The sequence below is a fragment of the Acipenser ruthenus genome, chromosome 12 (genome assembly GCF_902713425.1).
Source record: "Acipenser ruthenus chromosome 12, fAciRut3.2 maternal haplotype, whole genome shotgun sequence".
Lineage (NCBI taxonomy): Eukaryota > Metazoa > Chordata > Actinopteri > Acipenseriformes > Acipenseridae > Acipenser > Acipenser ruthenus.
In genome coordinates, this window is record NC_081200.1 from 40,196,139 (window position 1) to 40,220,991 (window position 24,853).

The 24,853-nt window shown below is 39.1% G+C and overlaps 1 protein-coding gene across 16 annotated transcripts in view; it reads right to left on the bottom strand.

The window, feature by feature from the left end:
* LOC117416938 (disabled homolog 1-like) overlaps positions 1-24,853 on the bottom strand; it is a 177,284-nt gene that overhangs the window by 21,994 nt on the left and 130,437 nt on the right. For 15 of the 16 annotated variants that reach the window (XM_059035130.1, XM_034028439.3, XM_059035136.1 and 12 more), the window contains 3 exons: positions 14,005-14,144; positions 10,469-10,567; positions 923-1,054 (listed from right to left, as the gene is read on the bottom strand). In XM_059035130.1, the coding sequence (XP_058891113.1) occupies positions 923-1,054; positions 10,469-10,567; positions 14,005-14,144 (371 nt within the window). The remainder of the gene's footprint in view (positions 1-922; positions 1,055-10,468; positions 10,568-14,004; positions 14,145-24,853) is intronic. The other variant, XM_059035133.1, reaches the window with a different exon arrangement.

Here is a 24,853-nt window from a genome sequence, read left to right on the forward strand (position 1 = left end):
CCCATGCGCCCTGGAAGGGTTTGACTCCCTACAGAGTATTATGAAAAATGAGAAGCCCTGGTCAAAGGCCTGTCAAGTACCCATATATAATACATAATAAACAGCCTCTGATACTGTTTGAACAGAAGGAATTGAACAGCTTTCTTTTCATGCGAGCAGAGGCAGCTATGCATAGAGGATGCTTTCTGCCACTCCAAGGCTCCGCAGAGATACGGATACATGACTTTCATCCAGAACAAGAATGCTCCATGAAGCATACACAATGATACATTATGTCAAAAACTAGTCATCAATCTATACATAATTCATAATTCTGGGAACTTTTATCACAAACTCTCAGTAATCTACTTGTGAGGAAAATCATTACCAACTTGGAATTAGTTCTGCCTTTTTGACACTTGTTTCTTATTTTTGTGTTACTCACTTTTCTGTTTAAATAGCAGTAAAACTAAAAGAGAGAATGGTTAACTACAGTATAAACAAAGGCCCTGCTCATTATAAATATTTGTATTAATAAGAATATTCAGTTTAGTTCCCCTCCAGCAGGCAGGCTAGCCAGCCATGAGCGAATGTGGCTAGATTGTTTACGTCTCACCTGATTGGAGGGTAACTGAAGACTAAATTGGTTCATTTTCTTTTTTTGCAAATTTAGCCTGCCATCTATATATAAGTGGACCGGTTAGTTTCCTTGTTAGTTCATCTCAGAACTCACGAAGAGTAGATGCTTTTGCTCTCTGTCCTAGTTACTGGGAATGTCTCTCAGCGTGGGTGACTGTTGCAAAAACTCCTAACCCTGCTAAAAGGTACAGTATATTGTTTTGTATTTGATTTAGTTTCTTGTATATAAAAGCATGCCACTCAGTCCTGAACCACAATTCATTTGTGTGACTGTCACAGAACCCCTAATGAGATGCATACTTACAGACTGTGCAGTCTTTATTGCCACAAACCGGTGATTCCCTTCCTTTCCGCAGACATAACCAAAGGCTCTATGATCCGTGATGTCCTTGGCTATGTACGATATTTCATGGACTGAATGGTGATGCTGAAGGACCTGAAGGAAGTAAGGGGAATGGGTAAGTATTTATGACCTCTGCCTGTCCATATGGGGAAAACTGATTAGGAATGTATGACATTTTATAGCAACATGTACATCCATCCATGTCAAGTTATATCCGTGCACATAGGTGTAATATTATAAAAAATGTGCAATTAATGCATTGTTAATTAACAGATCTGAACCACTCTAGAAATATAGGGATGGCAGCATACTCACATCCTAACTTTAATGTGCCCCTTTGTTCACCCCTAGCATGCATTAATCATACCAGGAAGGAAATACGTTAATGCAGCTAAATAAATGCCCCAAGAGAAAAAAAGTCAAACCTTAGTTTAAGATCGCTATATAAAACATCTATATGTGTGTTATATACGGCTTTAAAAAAATGATTAACAAGAATTCACAGGTTATTACAATGACATTTTAACTGCACTATAGATAGTAACGCATACTGTACCTAACATCCTTTATAATCCTGTTATAATGTGTGCTTCTAAAGGGTTGTAGCATACTCCTAAACTAAAATGTTACCATTTAAAGAATGGGCCACTGGTTTAGTTTATTAAGGGGGTAGGGAATTATGCATGAGAGGGAAATTCTTGTGTGATGATTAAAAATGTGCCATTCTGGAGAGCAGACTTTGAAACAGATTTCTGCCCCCAACTCGCCTATAGGAATTAGAGGTGACAAAGAGGAATGGCATCCCGCCAGAAGAATCACGCAGATTCGCTGCCAAGTCAAATCGGCATCATTCTGCCTGCCCACGGTGGGTTAACACATTATTGACAGTGTTGTGGCAGGTGTTTCAGATTTCTCGTCCTGTGAAAGCCTTAGACATGCATTTGAACTCCCAGTCCTATACTCAGTTAACCATACTTGCAAAAATTGCAATGCTACCACATTACATAAAATAAAAAGGCTGTGCGGTTTGACTTAAGCACTGAGCCATAATGTGCCGGGATAACAAAACTCAGCACCACTATCTGTGTGGAATCTATCTAACACAAAGGCAAGGTTTGTTTTCATAAGTTTATTGCCCTTGCAATGGGTTATTATAATTTCAAATGTGTAAAGAGCTATTCCTGCTGCCTCATCGGAATAAAAAAAAGCAGTGCATAGCAGTGACAGCTGAGTAGTTTGGAAAGGTTTACATGAATTAGAAAATCATAAGAAAAAGGAGGGGGGTGGGGGTGAATGGGTGCTTATTTCAATTCACAGTGAAGAGAATCATTCTGCTGTGAAAAACCTGCTCAGAAGGTTGCAGTATAAAGAGTTGAATTGGGACTAATCTGGTTCAGCTTGGGGTACAAGGGCACCCCTCAAGAAAACGTGGCTTGGCAATGGTGGTTCCTCCAAGGCATGTAGCAGCATCTCAGCTGATTGTCAGCTCCAACTGAAAATAGAATCACTGGCAAAACAGTGCTCTAGTTGGACAACAGAAAATGCCTGCTATTAGTATCCTTTGAGGATAAAGGCACTTTTTACTCATGAATACTGTCTAAGGCCACACTATGAGCCTCTTACTGTAGCTACCCTGCGTCTTCTGGCAGATGGCTCAGAAGTGTGTGTGTGTGTGTGGGGGGGGGGGGGGGGGGGGGTACAGTAGACAGTGTCCATTTCAAGGGTGCATCAGTTGCAGTTGCAGTTTCACCTTTTCTCAGAAACTGCTTGTGTCTGAGCAACACCGACGTTGCTCTTAGAACCACATGGCATTGGCTGTGCTCACAACACTATGGCATGCAACCTCTTTTGAATCCCTTTGTAAAGCAAGCACAGATTAAGAGGAAGAGGCTTCAGAGAATATCAATCATGACTATACACATGCAGTGCCAAAATCATTTCCAAACCCATTATGGGTTTCTGTTTTTTTTTAATTACTGGCTTTTCAAAAGTGGAAATTGGCAGCAGATATAATAGGCCAAATCAGGCAGCGATAAATAAAGCACAACACTGTAATTGCAATTATATATTGCACAGGTTATAGTAGTCTGGTCCAGGTACCCTCAAGGACTCAATGCACTGAGTCACCTAACTTCCCTGTACAGTAATTGGTGGGGCGGTGGGATCTGCAGTACTTCATCCCTTAATGGATTTGTTCTTACAGTTCACAGCTCCCTGTGGTTAAAGCTATTACAGCAGTTGCCAAAATAGCCAAATGATAATGCTGACATTATTTAGAAAGGGGTTTATTGCTGTCTAAGGCTACAGGTTAAACAAAGGTGAAAATCTAGATATTTTCTATGCTATTAAAATAACAAATTCCAACCACATATCATATCTTTTCAAATGGTTAAACTTCATAACTTTTCTTTTTATTTGTCGGTGAATAGCACATTCATGCAGTTATATATCTTGGCATTCACTTTTATATAAAGAACCGTGTTACACTTAGGCTGACATCACATGACTTCACATGACTGCAGTAGGATATAATTCTACCTAATAGGCCAGGTGTATGCCAGATACAATACAGTACATTATAGGCAGCAGTTTTCATGTTTTTTGTGCGTTGAGTAGTTTTCAACAGCACTGTCTTTCTTCTATGGCACGATATCTGATGTAAGCCTAAAACAGCTCTGCATTCCAGTATGTAACATCAGACAGCTTGTTTTGACATCCTGGATATTGATGGATATCATAAGGTTCAGTTCAATGTAAATCATTCAAATATTACCCCCCTGGGTGTTTTAAATATGTTTACAAATAGAAATACACTGTCCATACTTACATGTACTGTTTAATTTGTAATTGTTATAATTTTGGTACACATTTTTTTAAACACTATTTTACCTGTACAATTATAATGCATTCCCTGCTCTAAATACTCCAGAGAACTATCTTGCAAAGCGGATAATACAGTATAAGGTATTTTAAGTGGCATGCCCATTGAGGTTTTCATTGATTAATCAGCCTCTCTCCTTTCTTTCTATAAAACACTGCATTTTCCACAGATTATACTGCAAATGGCAATACCTCCCAAAGCCCTGCTATAAAGCATTGTGATAAATCAGACAGCATCACAGTTTACAATTGCTTCTGCCTTCGACAGACGAATTTGTGTTCTAGGTGGTCCTGTGTGCTTATTGTGCAATCTCGTCTGCAAATGAAGTCATCGTTTTTTTGTTTTTTTTTCAATGCAGTGAAAATATTTAGTCAAAGACAATGTGCTATTTTTGGGTGCATAGGGATGCAAGCACAGTGCTTTCTTTGGAAAATGTTATATTGAGAGCCATACAAAACCCATAAGGTGAAACCAACACTGCTCATTATTTTTAGGTTGCCTGTAAATGGCACTGTACATTGTGTCTGGTTATGTCTCTCGACTGGCCGTGAAAAACGTCTCTTTCCCAGTCTGATATGGAGTGCCAGTGACCTTCGCCTTTTAACCTTAATATTTCAGCAGCAGCAGCAGCAGCAGCATGTCATTAGAAGGGTTTAGAATGATTTATTGCATTGCAAAGCGTTTCTTTCTGCAGACACTGACCTCAGTACACTGTTACCTCCCTCTCCTCCTCCAGCCATATAAAAAGAATGGCAACATTTAGAGCAAGAGCAGACTATATTTAATGCAGAAACATTTGGCCAAATTTTGTGGGTGTCCACACCTCAGATGTAGATGAGGGTGTGGGTTCCAGGGAGCCACAGATGCACTGTCCTGTGGATCTGTTTGTTGTTGGAAGCAATACAAAAAGTTTGCTCTGCGATGTCTTATTGTGGCAAATTTTTCAATTACTTTATTATCTAAATCAATCCCAAGGTCAAAAACCAAGAACAGGGAAAAATAAGACCTTAAATGGAAGACACAATTAAGGCCAAGGGAAAAAACAAACAAACAAACAAAAAAAAAATCACTGTAATTAACAATGAAATAGATTTGTTATTTTATTTTCAGGAGCCAGCAGATAATTTATATAGACCTAATAAAAGTCTGATCAGCTACAAACAGTAAAAAAAAAAGTAATTTAAAAACACGTAAAAAAAACAACATGCCTATCAATAAGATTAATATATATATATTAAAATAATACATATATACTGTACAGTATATTTAATAACCAATTACGCCAAACAGGCAGTTGTGGTCGGTAAATTAAAAAGAAAGATATTACTGAGCTTAAGATAAAGCATTGCTGAACAAAAAAGACAAATGACATCAATTTCAAGTTAGACGAAGTTAGACAAAGATAATTAGACTTGTGACTTTTATTTTAATATTTAAACAGCTTAAACTTTTTCTGTATTTCCGCAAAGTAACACACCATGTAAGACTGAGAAGAGACGAAGTCGTTCTGCTCATATTTATAGCCTTTGTTGTCTTGACACATACGCGCTGATCACCTGATCACTGTGTTCACTAACCGGCTGCACTCCATCCAGACATTTTTAATCCAATCATAGCCAGTCCTGGCTCACGGCTGGCTGCTACTGCACATATGCACGGCAGATTTGGGCGCTCGCATTTTTGAGCGAGCACGGCCCAGCTTCAGCCTATTAAACAAATGGGATGAATGGCATTGTTGATGTGCCAGTGTCACGTGAGAGTGGGGGAAATGAAACGCACATCACCCAGAAGAAGGGAAGCGCAATTCATTAATAAGAGACTTGGGATTTGGCGATCAAGCGAACATTGTTAACCGCCCCGAGTAGTAGTAGTACTTATTCTCAGACCAAAATCACATTCTCTGTAAAATGAGTAACTGAATTAAATGTTTCAAAAATGTTTGAAAGAGAACGAAGAAAACTTGATGAATGGAAGCATCTGGGCTGCCAGCTTTTTTATTGGTTGGTAACAGACTGTTCCCCATCCATTCAGTATTAATTGCTATGACTGGAATAACACGCTGCCTAACTGTATATGGTAGTGTTGGTTTCATTATTACCCCCTTGCTAGAAGGAGTCATACAGAAAAGCTTGTCTGGCAGTCCTCCAAAAGATCAGGATAGAATCGGATTAGTCGAGTTACAGGACATCAGTGCATTTTGCCGCATGGTTCCTTTGTAATGAAATAATAAGGTCACTTATCTTCAAGAAAACGAACTCCTCAAAAGCACAAAACATCTAAGGGGCTAGAGGTCAGACTGCGATACTGTGTGTGAACGATGATGTGTGTGTGAACGATGCTGTGTGTGAATGATGCTGTGTGTGAATGATGCTGTGTGTGAACGATGCTGTCTGTTTGAACGATGCTGTCTGTTTGAACGATGCTGTGTGTTTGAACGATGCTGTGTGTGAATGATGCTGTGTGTGAACGATGCTGTGTGTGTAAATGATGCTGTGTGAACGATGCTGTGTGTGAACGATGCTGTCTGTGTGAATAAAGCTGTGTGTGTGAACGATACTGTGTGTGAACGATGCTGTGTGTGTGAACGATGCTGTGTGTGTGAACGATGCTGTGTGTGAACGATGCTGTCTGTGTGAATAAAGCTGTGTGTGTGAACGATACTGTGTGTGAACGATGCTGTGTGTGTGAACGATGCTGTGTGTGTGAACGATGCTGTGTGTGTGAACGATGCTGTGTGTGTTTGAATGGAGGTCTTTGCTAATTGGAGGGAGAAAGAAAGAAAAAACATGTGAGGATGTGGTCAATTTAAACAGGCTAATTAATTGCCAATTTAACCTGACCACCTATATAAAGGAGGAGCTGGGAGACAGCCCCTCAGCTCAGCACAGAGAAGCATGACGTGTGTGTTTATAATCCCTTTCCACCACTATAGCCATTATGATTTTGTTTTGTATTTTTGTTCAATGGATTTATTTTGTTAATAAAAGTGTGCATATCAGTGCTTAAACTGCCTCTCCTGACTTCAGCCTAGATCACAATGACAGCTAAACAGGCCCCTATTGTTCACTTGTCTTGGCACTTAAACAAATGTACAATACAAATGAAAGGATAACGCAAGTAATTTGGAAAGAAATTAATGCACGGATGTGCAAGATATGCATGCAAAAGTGTACCAGCAGAACATTTCTATGAATGTTTATTTTTTTTAATGAAATGTCAAATAACTAGATTTGATCCACTGTATTTCAATGGACACACACTGGCCAAACTGAGTTAGAAAATGGATAGTGATATCAGAGAATACATTTCTCAAGGGTGCACTTGATTTGTACAGAGTAAGCCTGTGAGTATAGCACAATGCACATTGCAACAAATAGCATGCAGGCACATGATACCAGGATCTGAACAAGTAATAGAATGAGGTGACAGCCCTGTTTGAACAGCCTGAGCAGTAAATATATATCTATTTTCATGTTTGCTTTTCGAGATGTATAGAATGCGAGAGTGCAAAGGTTTAGATGCTGTGGTTCCACCTGTCATGTCTGCAGCTCTCTTCCAGGGAGAGGTACATCCAGGGCTTACTGTGCCAACTGCATCAGCCCCGCAATGATGAAATTCACTTTCTACAGAGGAATCAGACCCAGATTACCTCTCTCAAGCACTTCATAAGACACTGGGCAAAAAATAAATAAACCTGCAGAAAACAAAAGGCTGCTTCACAAAGGGGGGCCACTTGAACCAACGTTGAAGAATATTTGAAAGCATCACTGCCAGTACTTGGTAAATCCCCCCCCCCCCCCCCCCCCCGCCAAAGAAAAAGAACTGTTCCTGTCCTGACACATGAAGCTTCAGTGTAAAAGAGCCCAATGATTATAAATGCCAATGCGACACACAGTCAAGGGTGAATGCACTGCAGTGGGTGTCCAATAGAATAAGCTGCATAACGCAGTGCACTAACATTACCAGAGCTGAGGCTTGCCAGTGAATTTTCAAGCTTCCTCTTTTGTAGTATATCCATGTTGCATAGGTAGGGAATGGTTTAGAGGAAAGATATGTTAGAATAAGATTTTATTAGTGGTATGAAGAACATCTATTGAAAAAATGAATCGAAAAAGTTCCCCTTCCACTGGTATTTTAACAGTCTGTTTTAATTACTTTGCACTGTGCTGATATGACTTGCATAATTATTCTCTCCTTAGTACTGTACTAATTTAATATATCTTTAAATATACCAGTTCTTGTCATGAACAGGATTTTAGTTATGACATGTATCAATGCCAATGTACTGAACATACCTTAAAATGACTTTGGGTCAAAATTGGGTAAAACTTTACCTTGTGTCTCTAATTACTGTGTATTTACATAGGAGTTACTAAGTAAATACATGTGTACTTACACACAATTACAATGATATCTAAACCTAACCATAACCCTAACCCTAACCCCTAACTCTAACTATTTTGCTGAAACAATTGTGCACTTACATATATCATGCAAGAAGACTTGCATGTGCTTTCACTATAATAGCCTTTTATTGCTGGTAGCATTTTCTCACAACTAAAACCATGCTTTGTGAAAAATGCATTACAATTGGTTGTTTCCATATCACGTCAGTAGCATCAACAGTGCTGTCATTTATCTGGTCTCCTCTCTGCCAACACATTGAAATTTGTGAGAAGCAAAATTCATAACGAGAGAGGGTGTAGAAATATGGTTGGGAACTTTTTTAAGCTGGCCTTTAGCTGCTGTTCTGTTTTCTCCCAGATTACCAACAAGACAACATTTCTTATCCAGGGATTGTGTTAACAACCGGCTAGTGCAGCCTCAACCTTTACTTTCATCTCGTTAGCTAAGGCAGCCAGTATAATGAGTCTCAAGGGCATATGCAGGTCTCTACTGTGACACTCTGCACTGCACAACCAAGCAGAGCAGATCTGGTAATGACATAGGGACAGGGTAAGATAAAATAAAAAATAATAATAATAATAATCAAAACATGTTTGCATTTGCGCAGCGAAGTGAAGTAGCCTACTTGCTGTACTTTCTACTTCCTACAGATAAAATGTAATTCCTGAGCCTCGTTGAGTCGGGTATCAATTCCTTAGATTATTGTGGTTGTTTTCAGAATGGTCCTTAGTAGTGTTTCTCTTTCACATAGACTTCCTTTACAAACATTATGGTATACATGGACAGCTTGTCCAAATCCAGACCGTCTGTCTTAAGACTGTCCTATTCCCTGGAACAATAAGAAAAACTTGAGATGGAGAGGTTATGAGGTAGTGTAGATACTGTACCATTGCCAACATGTTTATCAAGCAAAGACATGCAATTAAATTAAGAAAACACAATCAAATAAACAAATAAACAAGCAAAACAAACACAAACATACTGCCTGGGTGGAAGCATCATAAATCAGGAAGCATACTGTTTGCATTCCTATTCCACTAAGTAATACTGCTGTGAATTCTATTTTTGAGAGAGACAAAGAGCATTTCTAAATACATTCAATCATTTTTAAGTGTCAGTGTTTTTGATGCTTATTACATTTGCTGCCATTACTTACAACTGTCAAGAGATGTTAATTTGTGGAATTAATTTTGTAGGGAATGAAGCTGAGAAAGAGTGGTGGAGAAGGATCTTCATCTATCTTTCTCCTTGACCCTCAAGCTCTCCTATGTGACTATTTATTTCTGCAACTTCAAAAACTCTACTGTAAAACGTATAAATAAGAAAGTGAAGTAGACAAACACTGATAAAGGCAGTGGCCCAGACTGTTTGTCTGTGTTTGATATGTCTTTTGATATATGCCTACTGTTGAAGAATGCTTGGGGATCACAAATGGCTAAAACGAGTTAAAAAAAATACACCCTGCCAGTGATAAAGTGTGCTTCTTGATATATCAAGGCATGCTTGAAATTGAAGTTCGATTACTGAGTTTCATCACAAAGAAGCAAAGAAAAAAAAAGTTTTAGGGGGGAAAATATATATGAGAACCAACTGCTTGGGTCATAGCCTCTATATAACTGACTCATATTCCGAATTTCAGCCAAACACCTGAATGTTGTGAAGGAATATTGATTACCATAGTCTAATTATGTGACCATAGTGCACATTTTTTATCCTCCCACCTTTTTAAATAGGGCAATTGAATGATCTGTCTATGTTTTCCTGGTTTTAAAATTCCTTGACTGTCTTGCACACAATCCTAGGATACATGACGCGTGAGTGAGAGGGAGGGACTGGAAGCTGTTTCCTACACAAACTGACATGACAGAGACCGGAGGAGGAGGAGGAAGAGAAGGAGAAAGAGGAGGAGGAGAAGAAGGAGAAGCTTTTGAAATGACTTTGTTTTGTTTCTTTGCTAGCTCCATTAAGTAATTGATAGTGGCTTTCCCAAAATCTAAAAGGTTTAAGCTTCACCAAGCCCTCAATTCAATCTACCCCAGCCGAGCAATAGAGAATACTAATCCCAGCTCGATATCCTATCTGTGTGCAGCTCACACAGTCCCCTTTGTTGTGCAGTCCGTTGCTCCTTAGAGATTCCTAGAGCTGGTCCGAGGTTCCTGATGCAGTGTGTGCCAATATGTTTTTTCAATTTTGCCACGTCATGCAATTCCTTCACTCACCCCCGTCTTTTCATCAAAGATTTTGATCCCCCCGAAGGAGACTGTTAAAAAGATTTTCTGCTTGTGTTCTCCCTTTGAACGGGCTGCTGCAGCAATTCCCTGTGGAAGCAGACAAGACCAAACCAAAAATAAGAACCAGCGTTTATTTATTTATTTTTTTTAATTCTTTTTTCACTTGTGATATAATTCTGTGCTTTGTTTTTGATTTCCAAGGTAATGTGAAGGAATAATGTTCCCATGTAAATAATCCATCGTGTAAAACTGCAAAAGTAACAACACCCAGAAAATGTAATGACAACTGCGATCTATGAATATCACAGACCAGTCATGTTATGATGTGTATCTTAACTCTTATAATATTCGTATAGCAAATTATTATAACATGTTCTTATAACTGTTTACAGATGGTCTATAATAACTTGTAAGGCTCCCTAAACTGAAATGATTCCAAAAATGATTCCTGCACATGCAATTAATCCTTAACGAAAAATGTAATAACATATCTACTGCAAATGCAATAAACTCATCAAAAGTCCAGATAGCAGCATTGGAAACACAAATGCATAGCAGCTAGTGCTAGGAATGTTTCAGATAAACACACATTACAGAAGGATACAGGTGCTACAGTCATTGAAGATGAAATGTCAGCTGGTTTGATCATTTTGTTTCTCACAGGCCTATGGGAATACAGTTATGTACAGAGTATAGATGCACATTTGAAACACATTGTTAGCATGGTAATACATGTGCTGTTAAGAAAGTAGTACTATGCTTTTGCATATACAGAAAAATATAAGATATTTACAAGCAGATGTTTTTATGAGCTCTGCACAGGTCCTACATACTGCATATGAATTTGATGTTGGCACCATGTCTTCAAAGAAGTCTGTTGTTGTTATACATTTGATACATCATTCGTAGCCAGCAACACTTCATGATTGCTTTTAATTACTTTAATGAAATTCTTATGATTTTGAGTTCCCAGTTTAGTCAATGGGCATGCACATTTTTCTAAAATGTTATTTATTTCCTATTGATCTGGATGTCTTTCCTTCTTTCTTTCTTCCTTTCTTTCTTTCTTGACTATGGAGGATCGATCTTATTATGTATAACACAATCATATTATTTATAACACACATATTTCCCTACCTGTCTCTCTGCATCTTACAAGCCAGAAACAAATCACTGAAAGACTGTACGATCAGCTTAAGCTCTTTAAATTCATCCCCGATTTGAGAGAATCAGGATATCCCCCGAGGGACAGCATAAAAGTAAACTATTTATATCAATCGACATCTCATAATTTCCTTCAAGACCACGATTGCTGGCTTCAAAGGCAGATCAATACTCACCCCTGACCCTTAGACAGTGGTATACAATTATTGATTAAGACATTTTTCTTGATGTTGGAAGGGGAGTGGTAGGTGGCAAGTCTAGATGTGCTGCCCTTGAACAACATTGCCTTATAAGGTAAAGCAATTTGATTATTTAATTAATAGCCTTTCATTTAAAAGGCACTGCAAGCATTTTGTTTGATCACATTTCCTTAAATGCTGAACTTTGAATTCTGCATGTGCACAGACAATAATTATCACAAAGGAAGCGGTAGTTTTGCCACACACTAATTTAATATCAATATATTACAAACACTATTAAAATGTTCTCATACGGTAGTAGCGGGATTAATTCTATTTGTGTTCCTAGGCTGTCTTATCCCTTATTGCTTATGTCACTTGCACATTACAATTATTCACTGAAATGGCCTCATTTGTTAAAGTGAAGAATACGATACCCGCCAGTGGCTTAGTAGCATTTCTGTTTTTCATTTAAATTAAATGAGGCAATCTTGGACGCAGTGAAAAATGTGTAAGACTTCTGCGAAATTATTTGGGGAATATCAAAGTGAAACGACCCAATTTCTCTGCATATTAAAAAAGAAAAACACATACTGTAGCAGCACAAAGTATTCCCTCAATTATCAGAATGATAAAATCTCGCCACAGCAGCTTAGCTTTGATCTACAATGAGTAACATCATATAGTTTGAGTAAAGATTACAGTACAGTAGAAACATTACAAACACATCTCTGTAACTCTGATTGTTTTCAATGATTTATTAAATGGTTCTGTATCAATGAAAGGTCTACCACATTAACACAGTAATCATTTCCTGTGGAACAATTTAAAGTGTCCCCATATTTGTTTTTGAACTACAGAATCATAGTTACTATGGCGGCACCTCAAAGTCTATATTAGTGCCACGTGTTAACATAAGCTGTCGGAAATCACGTTGGAACCTAGGTCCCAGACTGAGGTAGTTTATAAATATATGTAAAACCAAACTATTTTTGTCCTATTATCATGTATACTAAATAAAGGAGTTTCTTGCCTCCATGCAAAACCTGCTATAAGTAGCAGCCGAGCTAGCATTCCTGCAGGCAGGCTCACCACACTGCTACTGCCCGTGCTCCTGGGTAAACAGCATGCAGGATAAATACACAATGATCAGCGACCAGCCTACTGAATGGAAGTCACGCAGCTGAAAACGTGTGAAATCGTTGTGAGTGGTTCTCCGTTCCCTTTGCTCCTGCATCGAGGACTGACATTTGTTTTTGTTTTTAGTTTTCTTTATTCAGAGTGCCCAATTATTTGACCCCCGATTTAGAATGCCCAATTATTTTTTCTCCTCACCGCAGCAATTTCACCCACACAGTTCAGGAAAACTGAAGGTACAGTAGGGGTCCTCCGATCCCACAACCAAGCTAGCTTCCTCTTCTACACTCAGGAACTCGAGAGCGGATGCCAGCGAGCAACCGGCCTTTGGAGGACAAAGACAAGCCCTGCAGGTGTACTTTCCTAACACTCCGGAGCGTCAGAGCCAATGCAACGCTCCCTCCAGAGTCCCCAGCGAAGACTGGCCACTTTGCACAGCCAGGATGTGAACCGCCATTTGTTTTTGACCATGTGTCAGAGCTTCCTGATCCCAGAGATATCACACAGCTGCTGCTTTTATACTAGACCCTGGGCCAACAGAGGCTAAAGGTCAAAGTGTCATGTGGACTCTCTGGGATCAGGAAGGGCTCTGTAACTGTGTTTAGTTTTACATTTCCAAGAGATGCGCTAATGGCGTTCAGGGGGAAAAAATATGCCCATTGCAGATTAATGTTATAATAATGAGTATTCAATGGGGGATACATCAAGCATGTGCAAAATGCTTGACTAATAAATTCCCCAATGTGGGAATGCGGCAGATTTTAAAACCCGGGGGGGGGGGGGGGGGGGGGGGGTGGAACTACAGCACAACCAGACATCTTGTTCAAAAGAATAGTCAACACAAATAATTATAGAAGTAATAAGTGCAAAAGTTTGAAAAGAGCCTGACAAGGCTAAAAGTCTTTAATCAAGTATGTTGTCTGTGAAAAGTTCAATAAGAAGCACTGATTACTTGTTGGTTAAATGTAGAGATGAATATCTTATTTGAAATCCACAGTCTATGGTGTTGCAAGTACAATATATTCCTAATGAAAAGCCCCCTACCTTGAGCTTCATCATTGAATCCTGGCATAGCTTGTCTCCTCTTGCTGCTGTAACGTCATCAAGCCCGATCAGCTTAGCCTTGTACCGAATACCATCCCCCTTAAAGCGCTTGATCAGACCTGTCTCGCTCCGATCCTGACCTGGAAGATAAAGCAAGCAGAAAAGAACACTGTGACCTTGTCCAGTCTGCTGTAATGAGTGTGCACCAACAATACCAAGATGCTGTTGCTTCCTGGTTTTTAACTACTTCCTGTAATCCTGCTGTAGTTGTAGAACAATATACAGCAGAACAGCTACGATTTTTTTTTTCAAGTACTAGTTTTAATATGCTTACCTAGCTTATTGCAGGATACTGAAATGATCTTATTCCCTGAGCAAATATGCAACCAAATGTCAGCATCTTTTCAGCACTGACAATGAACTCTCACAACCCAATATGTTTGCTGTTTCTAACATTGTTGCAAGCCCATCTCCACCAGCTCCCCTACTGCAGAGCTGTTGTGAGCTCCATTGATGAGGCAAGGTTTCAAGAGTAAGTATAGCTTGAGAAGAAAATTGTTTGGCAACAAATCCCAGTTTGCTTTACATTCCTAATGGGGACACATTGTTTTAGTATGGATAGCACACACTGTCTCATGGTTCAATACAGAATCCCTTTGTAGTACCTTGGAACAGCAGGCAGCTGACATGCTAAAACACAGACATTCTAAACTTCATTAAGCTTGCTTTTCCAATAAAGACCATCAAAATGTGTTGTGGAGAAAGACAATAGTTTAAAATGTTGAAATCACAGTGACTTTGGGGCCTATGAATAAGATGTGTTCCTTGTTAAAGAAAATGACCTTTTATAGTGGTCCTGACACAGGCCTGAATCTCGAAAAATGATTCCCATGTGATGGATGTTTAGCTCTCAGGTGAATGAAGCATGCATGGGCTGAGCCCAGTTCCTGATGGACAAGGGTCTGGAGCTCAGACAGAGACTGATAAGGACCCACACATGACTGTAATGTGACAGCTTCCACTCTACAGGGGTTGAGACACATGGTGGCGAAAGGGTTAATAGTACCTGTTATGGAGATTTTCCTTCCAGCTGGTGATAATAAAGTGAGAGAGATTGAAAACTGACTCGATTTCACTGGAAGACATTAAAGAACCCCCCTTTGCCATCAGCGTTCAAGAGCAATCTTTCTTGCTACTTCGGTCGTATCCATCATTAATTACTCTGGAAGTCATGATTGGCTCCAAATGGCCATTGACATGAATAGCATCTTATGATAAAGTGAAATGAATGAGCCTCTCACTGAAAGGAATACATGGCAGTGCACATCCAGCCTATTTATTTCATGTGGCAAACCAGGAAGAATCAGGCTTTCGAATGAACTACAGTCATTAACCCCTCTATTATAACGTAACAGACCACTAACCTGTGATTGGACCTGCTGCATTAATTCAGTGTACTTCTGAAGCCTGGAATAAAGGGGGCAGGCTTCAGCACTAAATAAGCAGCTGAAGGAAATGCTAATTGCTGGTGAAGAAGGCAAAGTCAATGCATTGGGATCAGGAGATGTGCACAAATTTCTATTCACAGAGAGATGTCAATTTAAATGGGCATATTCATGACCATGTGCTCTCCAAGTCACATGCAGTCTGAATTAGGCAGCGTTCAGCTGAGACAACTGCACCAGGAACAGTGCATATTCAGCAGCAGTTTGACATGCAATAGTCACAGTCAATCAGTGACTCACGCTACTGTTTTATCTTTCTGGGCTTTATGGCGTTGGGCAGTATAAACACTTCATTCTTTGTTCAATTAAATCAGTTGAACTTCTTAGCAAGAAAAATACTAAATAAAGGTAACATTTTATAGTGTCTAATTACTATTTATTTACATAGTAGCTACATAGTAAAATAAATGTGTACTTACACATAATTACAATGCTATTAAGCATAACAATGTGCTTAATGTGTAAATCATTTTGCATGATATAACCCTGTTCCTAACCCTAAACCTAACTAACCTAAAATGCACAGTTGAGACACTTAATGTAAAGTGTCACCCACTTACGCAAGAAGTAGCTCGATCTACTATGAAACATAAGATTTCTGCTCATTGCAGTGCAGAAGCCTGAAGATCATAAAATGGTGATATATGCCTATGGCATCAGAGACAGAACCCACGTTTTTATTGCAGCAACATGGAGTTTCAGAGTAATGTAATGTAATGCACAACCAGCCAATGTAATCCTGCAAGCGACCACAAAACACGGTCTACTGTTAATGTATCATGGTTTACTGACTGTCTGAGAAGCTGCTGTGCTTGTATAATAAGTGGATGATATGCCAGAATGTTGTTTCTGGTGCATGAAGGGCTTCACTTCCAGTAGGATGGTGCAATAAAGTCGAAGCTCTTCTAACGTCTTAGTGTCCTTTTTGTGCTTACAGGCCACAGTGAACGGTTTCCATTGTGAGCCAGGGCAGGCAGATAATTACATCATCATTGCAGTCAATAGCGGGCCTGGAGTTACTGATGCCTCCTGGGATAGAGATGCCAATGTCTATTGTGCAGCATCCAACCCGCTGTCCTGCCCTCTGCCTTCATATCTATGTGCTGGCCTGTACGCTGACATTCATTTATTTATTTATTTATTTATTTATTTATATCTGTCTCCATCTTGCTGCTGTTCGACACTCTGTACTGTACTGTACAGTCATTTCTTCATTACCTCCTTGTGATAGCATGGGCATGTCTCAGACTCAGAACCACTGCCAACTACGCTGTCCTCCCACCCCAAAACCCATGTTGGATAATTACAGAAATCCAACACTGAAATGAGAACACACGGCCCCACACCTGTCATGACAGAACAACGGAAGGCAGTATAACATTACAAATGATTCAGCACGCCGGCTTGAGCACTGCGAGAGCCACACACATTAAATCAGGTCACATCTGTGTCAGAGGGCCATTCTAAAAAAAGCAGCAGCATGCGAGGCAAGACGATATACTGCAGGGAGTATTGTACATACATACACAGATATATGGCTACAAAAGCGCATGTGCATATATGCTTCATTATAAGGTAAGGCTTGTTAGTTCTATAGCTCATGCCTGAAGTGCTGCAAGTAGTAATGAACCTGCTTTTAAGCTTTACCCTCAGGCACTAAATTCCATAGCTTGAGCACTGCCTAGAAACCTTTGTTCCATTAATCTGCCAGGTCTTAGGTGTTATAAACTGCACTCTGTCATGGAGCATTACCCTAGAGGCACTGGGCCAGCTTTTTGGAGACTACAGTGAGCATATGTAGGAGGCTGAACTGTACCAGGACTCACTGTAAAACACCTGCAGGCAGCAAGTTAAGATTTCTATTGTTTTTTGTCTGCAAGAAAAATGGTTTTTGATAATATCAGTGCACTTAGTATTTTGCCTCCAGCAGCTACTGTAGGCAGACCTTAGGGACTAAGAAAGCTGAACCAGTTCCCCAGCAACAAGGGTAACTGTTGATCAGGTTTCATTGTCTTGTTTTGATAAGCTGCTTCAAGGAGAAGTCATAAATGTCCTTGTAAGGTTTAGAACATTTAACAACCTTCGAGCAAGCTCAGCTGGTAAATCTTTAGTGCAATTAGATTTTCATTTGTATGACATTTTAATACACTTCAATTTGAATTCAGGGGGGAGACAAAGTCAAAATGTCAATCTTTAACCTGCTGCTATAGGAAAAAAATTGAAATCATATATATATATATATATATATATATATATATATATATATTTGTGCCAGGGATTTATGCACGCTGGATCATAATGGACCCCAGGTCTGATATATTTGTGTCTGACAGACAAAAATTATACAGTTTGCAAATGATGAACCGTATGGAAAAATAACTCTATGTACATAACATGTACAATCAAAAAAATGCTTTCCTATCCCATGAATTGAATGATAAAAGTGTTACGTAACGATATATTTTAGGATGTGACATCAATGAGCAAGAAAAGAACTAATGTTTTTCACAACCCAAACGGCGAAACGCTAAACAAGTGCTTGTCGCTCCTGTTCATCAGATTAGTCGCTGATTAGACATTGTATAGTAAGTAAAGTAAATGTCTTTTTCAAAGTTTGCACAAAGTCCTAGTATGTTGGTGGCCAGTCTGGTGCATCCACCAATAACCTAAACAACAATATGATAAACTGCTACATTTCAGCCACTGCAAAATACTATATTACATGAAGAAGCTGTCAACATGGAGACTAATCAAAGCGCTTTTTCAAAAGTAATGCTTTAGGTTTCACTAACAATATTTACAATCTAATCTAGAACAGAATAAAAGCACACTTTTTATTAAAGGCACATTAATGCTTATAAACTATAAATTGCATATAGCCAAGGCAATCTGGGATGTTTCAATATGCAATAGAAGTAAATAAGAGGATGGTTATAATGAAATCCAGCAATAAACAAGTCTTCAGTCCAGACTTATAAGAGGCAAGTGTATTGGCATACCAGGTATGAATTAGAATGGAGTTCCATAGAAAAGAAGCTGAGTATTGTGGGATCTCAGAGTGCAGCTGGGTACACAGTGAGTACAAAGTCCCTGAGAGAAGAAGGCAAAAGGAACTCACAGCAAACCAGTGCAAAGGTTTAAATACTGGAGTGCTTCTGTGTTGAAAACTGACGAGATAATGTTGTTTGTAATTTAATATTTCAAAGGCAATAACACGTTTTCTGTTGACAAGGGCTGCTCGTAATAAAAAAAAAAAAACTTAATCAAGTTCCTAATTAACTTCGAGCTGTCAGAAATGTTAAGAGCTGACAGTCAAAATAATATATATATTTTTTTCTCTGTCAGAAGAAAATAACAGTTAAAACAAATACTGCCCTGCAGAAACTAACTGACAGGTCGTATTATGTAGCTCCGAGTACTCGACAATTCAAGCTGTTAGCACTGCAGATTAATCATTGCAATGCTGTGCACTCATTCATAACAGAATTCAAATGATTAACTCGCCTCATACTCCAATTGTGAAAATACAATGAAGATGATTGCAGGGTAAGGGATGGGCTACTTTATCTTTATGCAGTTTCACAGTTTCCTGGACTTTGCTTCAGCTCAATGCAGCATGCAGCTAAGCTGAGTTTTATGGCTTGGGAACAGGACCCAGGAAAACATTGTTGTTGTAATAAATCACAGGTTTCCCAAAGCAGTCTGAGTGGTAAGGAGGTAGTTGCTTGTTCAATATTCTTCCAGCTTCTATGATAAACACTAAGAATGTAGATGAGCCGATGTCTAAAGCAGCATATCCATCCAGTGGTTGTCACCTAAGATATTCTGAAGACTTACTGTACTGCTATACCTGCTAACCCTATGCATGTTACAAGTGAGTGGGTATTTCAGTAAATTTCTTAAGGTCTCCACGCACCTGACGCAATGCGGTTTGTCCTGTGATAAAATGGTACTTTCGCTGCAACACTACCTTTCACAGCAGTGGCGACAGGCGCATGCAATGTGATAGTCGACTCTCCTCTGATTGTATCATCAGCTGGAAAAAATCACACATATGATAGTCCTGTTATACAGCTAATACAAATATAAAATACATAAATAGTACTTATTTCAGTAAAGGTAAATGAAGGGGAAATTGGGGAGAAAACCGCGGTAAAAAAACATTGGCGATGACTAAATAAAAAAAAAATTAAAAACAATACATGTTTTATTTTTTTTGTCGTGGCACGGTGTGTCATACAACACATTTCTTGTCGCATCGCGTCCGGTGTATAAAGGCCTTTAGGGTTATCCTGATTTAAGTTGTTTAATGAAAGTAATGGTTTTTGTAATAATTGCTTGTGTTTTACTCAACATAAAAGTGATTGAATAAACAATGAATTAATTAATATTTAATCTAATACAGCTCTGAGTTACTGTAACCAGGCGATACAAGAATTACACATTTAAAATTTGCAGGAATGGGATACTACTTAATAGTATGAACCATATATTCAAATATCAGTCACTCTTAACCAGCAACTAAGCTTGCAGCAATGGGTGAAGGAGAACTGAATACAGACTGCAAATAGAGCTATTCTTATACATGGAACAATACAGAAAATGTTCTAATACGTCACCCTTTTTAAATAGTTAAAGTGCCCAATGAAAGAAGCGCAGGGGCCTCTGGAGTAGAGACTGCAAGTCTGGATGTCCTTGTTTTCAGTTCAGTTCCTGACTCATGAGCCTCAGGCCAAATAACATCAGCTCCTCATGCCTCAGGCTACCCAGTGATAAACTCTCAAGCGGTTCCACTGGAACCAAGACGTGACATTTCATTTGGGTCTTCCTGACTTACTGTAATACCAAATACACTGGGAGCTCTGTGATATTGAATGTTTAACTCGTTTGGGCTCAGGGGAGGTCAGAACATTCTCTAGATGACACAGTTAAGTTCTGCTGTCCTGTCACTGTGGCAAGCGTGCCTATGCTTCTGCTACAGAGTTTTATTTATGTATTAATTTATTTATTTCTCTGCCTACATACTTTGGTTTAGGAGGTGATGAAAATTGACTAGTGACCTGTACAGTGCCGTCATGTGCAAGCCTTGTGTGGTGTGTACAACTGCAATGTGTCGGATTAGAATTCAGTATACTGAGTGTGATTACAGCTGAGGGAACACCAAGCCACTTCAGGAACAGTGGCTTGAAACCGGGAGACCTAGTTTGAGACAACTTTGCTGTATGAAACCCCATCTCTCCTGGTGTGCCATGCAGTGGCCTCAAGCCTAGTCTTCTGAAACCAAGTTCCAAGTCACAAAGTGGCTTTGTGTTCCCTCAGTTGAAGACTAGCGTGCCTTTTATTTGAGCTAAGATCGATATATCCTTTTAATCTCAATTTGCTCTGAACCGGTTTGTCTGAAGCCAAATGCTCTAAGAACATCCACGCCTCCAGAACAATCTACTCAAAAATCAAATGCCCCCCCCCCCAAACCTTTAACTTAATCATAACCATAAAGTTACTGTCAGATTGCAACATGCTCACATGCTCTATTCAGTCCTCCAGTGGGGAGGATTAAAATATTATTCTAAGTACAACAGCAGTTTGGATATTCCTGAAGCATTTACAGTAGTATTGTCACTTGCCTTTTGCGAATGTGTCCTACTCAAAGTAGTTGTGAGAGGTGCATTGTGGGTTGCATTTCAAAGTCAGCAGCTTTGTTTCTCTCAACAAATTAATCCTCTGGTAGGCCTGGTTACCTGCGTCTTATTAACTGCTTTGATGTATTGCTTATCAAGCTCATCTATATGAAGCAATCCTACGAGTTTCGCATCAGAAATGTATCTTAAATTACATTTTTGAAAAACAGGCCAGTTTGCTTGGTGTCATTCAGTTTTCCGGAGCTCCTTGCTCTGCGCAAAGTCATTTTCAAACAACCATCTAACTTGGAGCCAGAGTTTACAGAGAAGGTGTTCCGCATATTTCCACTGCAGGTTTACAGGATTGATGATTATCATTATTTTTATAAAATGTTTAAATTTACAGCATGGAAAAAAAAAAAAATTGAATTGTCCCTTCCATCCACAAACAAGCAACGTATCAAAGCTAAACAAACAGTTTTACCAAGACAGTACAAATAAAACACAACACTCACATTTTTCACCTTTCTCATTTTAGGTTCTCTCTAACCATTTACAAAGGAACAGATCACTTTACTACGTCCCCTTTTTATACCCTCACTCATGACCCCTTGGTTAATGAGCGCTCCTCCAATTCCTGGATGCCACTCCGTTTCCCGTCCGGGTCATTGAGTTTGTGTACCGTAGCTCCGCCCCCTTTCTAGATGGCTGACTTCCACCTGACCCTGGGAATAAACTTTACACAGCACCCTCGCAGGTCGGGAGGGAGATCTAACCCCAAGAATCATTCGATCTCTGTCACAGTAACACAATTTTAAAAAATCTAATCCTGGAAATAAATGTAGAACTATAACTCATTAGACCTATAAATTGTCAGAGATAAATTAATTTGCTATTGCAAATCGAGCATCCTAAAATGGACAGAATATAAAATAGCAATTTATCTTTAAAATAATTGAATGCCTGACCAAAGCACAGCATGTCCCCTGGTGGACTGCAGACTAACACACTAACAGCATTGAAGTGGGACTGTATCAGCAGGAGAGTTTTGTTCTGTGACATCAAGGGTACACTTGAAGCGCAGGGCAATGAGATTGAAACTGTTACCTAATACATTTCAAACTGCAGAAATGCACACACATACACACACACACACACACAAGTTTTTGCTCAAAAGAGTCAACATCCCGTTTTATTAATTTTAACATACAGTACCTTTGTCAAGGGAAAGTGTGGCGGTACTTATAGGCTTTTATGCTCTGGTAACTATATTCACTATTTCTATTTAAATCTATTAATGTGTTTGTGATGTCATTTATGACATAGTTAATATTTATTATGATGTATATACATATACTGTATGCTATACTGTATTTCTATCTGTTTTCTAGACTGTATTTCTATTTTATCAAACAACCATAACAGAAGCTTCTACGACAGCATCTAAAAGTGTCTGTAAAAGTGTCAATACACACCAATAAATATGTTATCAGGATAACTGTGCACTTTGCTGTGCTTTGACCCTATTTCCAGCGACAGTGCATTGGGATTAGTGTGTTACGATTGAATTAAAACACTACTGACACTAGTAAAGGGACCTACACAGTGAGTTCAGTGACAATACTCCTGATTTATTGGTGGGCAGTTGTAAAGTAGGCAGCAATTGATGGAAATTACTTTTGACAGTAAATTAACATTTTTTGAGTTCTGCTGCCAGCTCAAAGCAGACGGGCAGATTTACTAAACTTTTGTTTGAGTGCTCCAGTGGAATAAAATAACTTTCAATTGGGTCTATTCAGTTGATCTTCTAAATGTCAGCAGCAGGTAATGGACCAGTCACTCGGATAGCCAACCTCTTCCTGCCCTCCATGCTATCTGTCTTTTGCAGCCCTTATTACCATAGCAGAAAAGTAAACTGGCTTTAGAACAAAATAATTAATCCTTTTTTTTAAACTACCAATTCCCTTGCATATCCAACAGTGATAAGATAAAGGAGCGTGACGCAGAATGAATCATAAAGCACAGCCGTGCAAAAACAATTGAGATGTGATGTAATACCTGACTGGGAGATGGTGTGGGACTGATGTCCCCAGCTGATGCACTGTGGCTTTCTCATAGTCTGGCGATAGATAAATCCTAGTTAGTTAAAACTAAAAATGCCTTGTGGGCAGGAGAGCGGCTGAATCCCATAGCTCCTGCATACTGGACTGGAGTGTGGTACGGGACTTTTTTTATTTTATTTTTTACTATTTTCCAGTTTTCAGAAAAAAATTAAATAATGAAATGATTAATATAGTGGTACGGGACTTTTAAGACCCAGCATGGGAAATGTTTCTGGGAGTAGCAGGTGTAATAAGTCCTGTATTTTAACACAACAGGCTGGATAACAAACACTAAAAAAATCAATGTTTGTTGACCGATTCATTTTTTTGTTGTTGTATGGTTGCATGTTTGAAGTTATGCATGGAGTTTGGAATGCTGGTGTATTTACAAGATGTTCCTTGGCACAAAAAAGTCCCTATCTGGCCAGATATAACCCAGCTTGCTTTATTTGAGATGCTTGCTTCCCCTTCGATGCAGTCAAACAGACTTATTCAAATCGAGTAACTGAACCTTCAGCAGAGGGTATGAAATCCCATGTTGCATTCTCAAGCAGACAAGCAGATGGTTTTGTTCATAATTTATCAATTAGTCATTCCACTAGGCCTGCTCAGGACCACAATCTCTTTCTGTAGGAATCTGATTGATCACTGAGCAGCAAAGTTGTACAATCGAATACGAAGCAATCTTTGAGGCACATGTTACTTCCGAGTGACTGCAGAGGTCATGTCTGTCCCATAAACTGTTCAGAGGACATGAAAATCAAGATGATAAAGTACCCATCCACCGTGCCAGAATTGTGCATGAATGGTTTGAGGAGCATGACAGAGACTTCAGGCATCTTCCATGGCTGTCACAATCCCTGGATATCAATCAAACTGAGCATGCTTGGGATGAGCTTGAATGATACATTCGTCATTAGAATCTTCTGCCAAGCTCTCTGCGAGAAATATTAATGACAAACACCTTCCAGCAGCTTGTAGAGTCTATGCCACATTGTGTCAAGGCTGTGATCAGGACACATGGTGGCCCAACCAGATAGTAGGTGCTGTACAGGTCCTAATAAAGTGGCCAGTGTACATTCCATTAGTTTGAAGGCTACAGTATCAAAGGACTAGTGCAATGTATATATCAACATCTGATATATTTAACTTTTATCCATTTCTAAAGTGTGAACATTTAATGAATAATTGATTTTGTCAAATTGTCTTCTTCTGCAAAACCAGCATGCCTTGGAACATGCCGTGTGAATGTTAAGGGGAGCAGCTCTACTTCATGACTCTTATGTTCACACCCCAGTTGGGAAAGAGAAATACTTAACTGAATAATTAATGCAAAATGTACCAAAGGCTTTTGAAATTGGCCATCGCGCATTGAACTCTATCAACTGCAAAATCGGAGTGCACACTGCACAGAACTTCGGGCAATGTAAAAGCTGCTTTGATTCAGTTTAGGTTCATATGATTTTTTTTTTTACCTAAAGCAAAATCTGGAAAAGGATGCCTGCTGTATTTTGTTTCTAGTTCCATTTATGTAGTTACAATTTAACAACACTATATTTACACATGTGGTTGTGTATTTACATTGTAATCACTATGTTATCACACATTCAGTTACACAGTAATT